Below are 1,929 nucleotides of genomic sequence, written 5' to 3' on the forward strand. Positions count from 1 at the left end.
CAAATGTAATTTTTTTTTAATTATTAATTATATATAAAATAATCCTCACGAAATACGTAATTTAACAATATTAATGTATTTGTTGTTACCTATATTTTTTTTTATTTATATAGACGAAGATTGTAAAAAGAGGTGGCGATCTATAAGGGACCATTACAAGCGGCTCAAAAGAGAAGGGAAATTAGGAACCGGGTCTGCGGCTCGCAGAACAAAGATTTGGCCCCTGCTTACAAATTTATCATTTCTTACTCATGTTTCCGAAGAAAGAAGGTCAGTATAAAAATAAATATAATTTAAAAGTATAGGAAAAATTATATTTAATTAGAGTATTATCTATTACTATAATATTAAATTAATTTTTACTTCTTTACAGATCTTTATCTAATATTCCTAATATTGAACAAGAAGACGAAGACGTAAATATTACTGATAATGATGATGATAATTTAACTGAGAATCAAAATATTATGGAATCCAGCACGTCTCTCAACGATTCTCATCAAACAGTACACTCGCCTCCTACAACTTCTAAAACAAAAAAAACAAAATTTGATAGAGTTTCTGATTTACTAATTGAGAATAAAGATGCAAGAATAAAACTTATTGAGACGTTAAACAACAAGAAGATGTATTGCGAGGAAGATGATATAGACACTTTTTATAAAAGCATAGCAATGTCAGTTAAACGCCTGCCGCCATCATTAAGAGCTGAAGCGAAGATGCAACACCTTCAAATACTTAGTAACCTGGAAATGAAAAATATTCAAAATGAACATCAACAGTTAGCTTATTCTCAACCTCCAAGACAGATAGATAACGCAACCATTCAAACTTTTAATCCTACTTCTTTCGAAAGTTATCCACCTGCAGCACACCAACAACAAGGATATTATCAATTATAAGCATAAAAATATTAAAACATTTTTATTTTACTTAAAAAAAAGAGCATTTGTTAATATTTTTATTTATAATAGGTACTCAATTTTGTATTTATTATAATAAACTCCAGATACTAATATGATGAAGTATATTATTTTACAATTTAAAAGGTAATAAATATAAACATTGGTAATAAGTACAAACAATTACAAGGTAATAAGTATAATTATTATATAATCACATTAGGTTCTCGAAACTACATGGTTTTGCCAATTCACTTTTCCTTCTCCGTTGAAGAAACATTTAAAGGCATCTCGTACTTCAAAACCTTCCACGTTTCCATATCCTCCAAATCTTGCCAATGGTTGCATAGTTGTCTGCATGTTGGTTAATTCTTGATGTCCAATTTGTGTATTTGTTGCTTCGTATCCATCGCGAATCAGATTATGCAAGCAACATGTGGCAGTAATTAATAAATCGCATGTTTCTGGTTTTATTGCGATTGGTGTATAAAATACTCTAAAAATTTGGCTTAACAAACCAAAAGCATTTTCAGAAACTCTCCTAGCTCGAGATAAACGATAATTAAAAACACTTTTTTCGAAATCGGCTTTAGCTTGTGCTCTGTTAAAAGGTTTCATAATACGTTTATGTAACCTGAATGCCTCATCTCCAACTATAACATAGGGTAAACATTTGTCAGAACCAGGAAGTTGAATATCCTCAGAAGGTAACCCAAATTTCTCTGTATAGATCCGTTGTCCCATGACAGATTTTGAAAAAATACCACTGTCGCCCTCTTTCCCATAAGACCCGACGTCTATTGCTAAAAATTTATACTTGGCGTCAACAATCGCTAACAACACAACAGAAAAATAATTTTTATAATTGAAGTAGAGGGATCCTGTTTTGTCTGGACACATAACACGTACATGTTTCCCGTCTATAGCTCCAACACAGTTTGGAAAATTCCACCTCTCCCAAAATTCTGATGCTCGTGTTTTAAAATCATTTTCAGTTGGTGGTGGTAAAAGAACAGGCATAAGATTT

The 1,929-nt window shown here is 31.3% G+C and overlaps 2 protein-coding genes across 2 annotated transcripts; one reads left to right on the forward strand and one right to left on the reverse strand.

Annotated features, from left to right (window-relative positions):
- Positions 1-361: 361 nt before the first annotated feature.
- LOC115035057 lies at positions 362-938 on the forward strand. Its single transcript, XM_029492688.1, has one exon. It carries the CDS (start codon positions 468-470, stop codon positions 900-902), a length of 435 nt encoding a protein of 144 aa, XP_029348548.1. The 5' UTR covers positions 362-467; the 3' UTR covers positions 903-938.
- Positions 939-1,121: 183 nt separating this feature from the next.
- Positions 1,122-1,922, reverse strand: LOC103311551. The gene has a single exon (XM_008191196.1). It carries the CDS (start codon positions 1,920-1,922, stop codon positions 1,122-1,124), a length of 801 nt encoding a protein of 266 aa, XP_008189418.1.
- Positions 1,923-1,929: the final 7 nt, after the last annotated feature.

The sequence above is a fragment of the Acyrthosiphon pisum genome, unplaced genomic scaffold (genome assembly GCF_005508785.2).
Source record: "Acyrthosiphon pisum isolate AL4f unplaced genomic scaffold, pea_aphid_22Mar2018_4r6ur Scaffold_5874;HRSCAF=6435, whole genome shotgun sequence".
Taxonomy (NCBI): domain Eukaryota; kingdom Metazoa; phylum Arthropoda; class Insecta; order Hemiptera; family Aphididae; genus Acyrthosiphon; species Acyrthosiphon pisum.

Bases quoted from the DNA above. Each gene is read 5' to 3' on its own strand.
- LOC115035057 (XM_029492688.1), top strand. From the start codon at position 468: ATGGAATCCAGCACGTCTCTCAACGATTCTCATCAAACAGTACACTCG.
- LOC103311551 (XM_008191196.1), bottom strand. From the start codon at position 1,922: ATGCCTGTTCTTTTACCACCACCAACTGAAAATGATTTTAAAACACGA.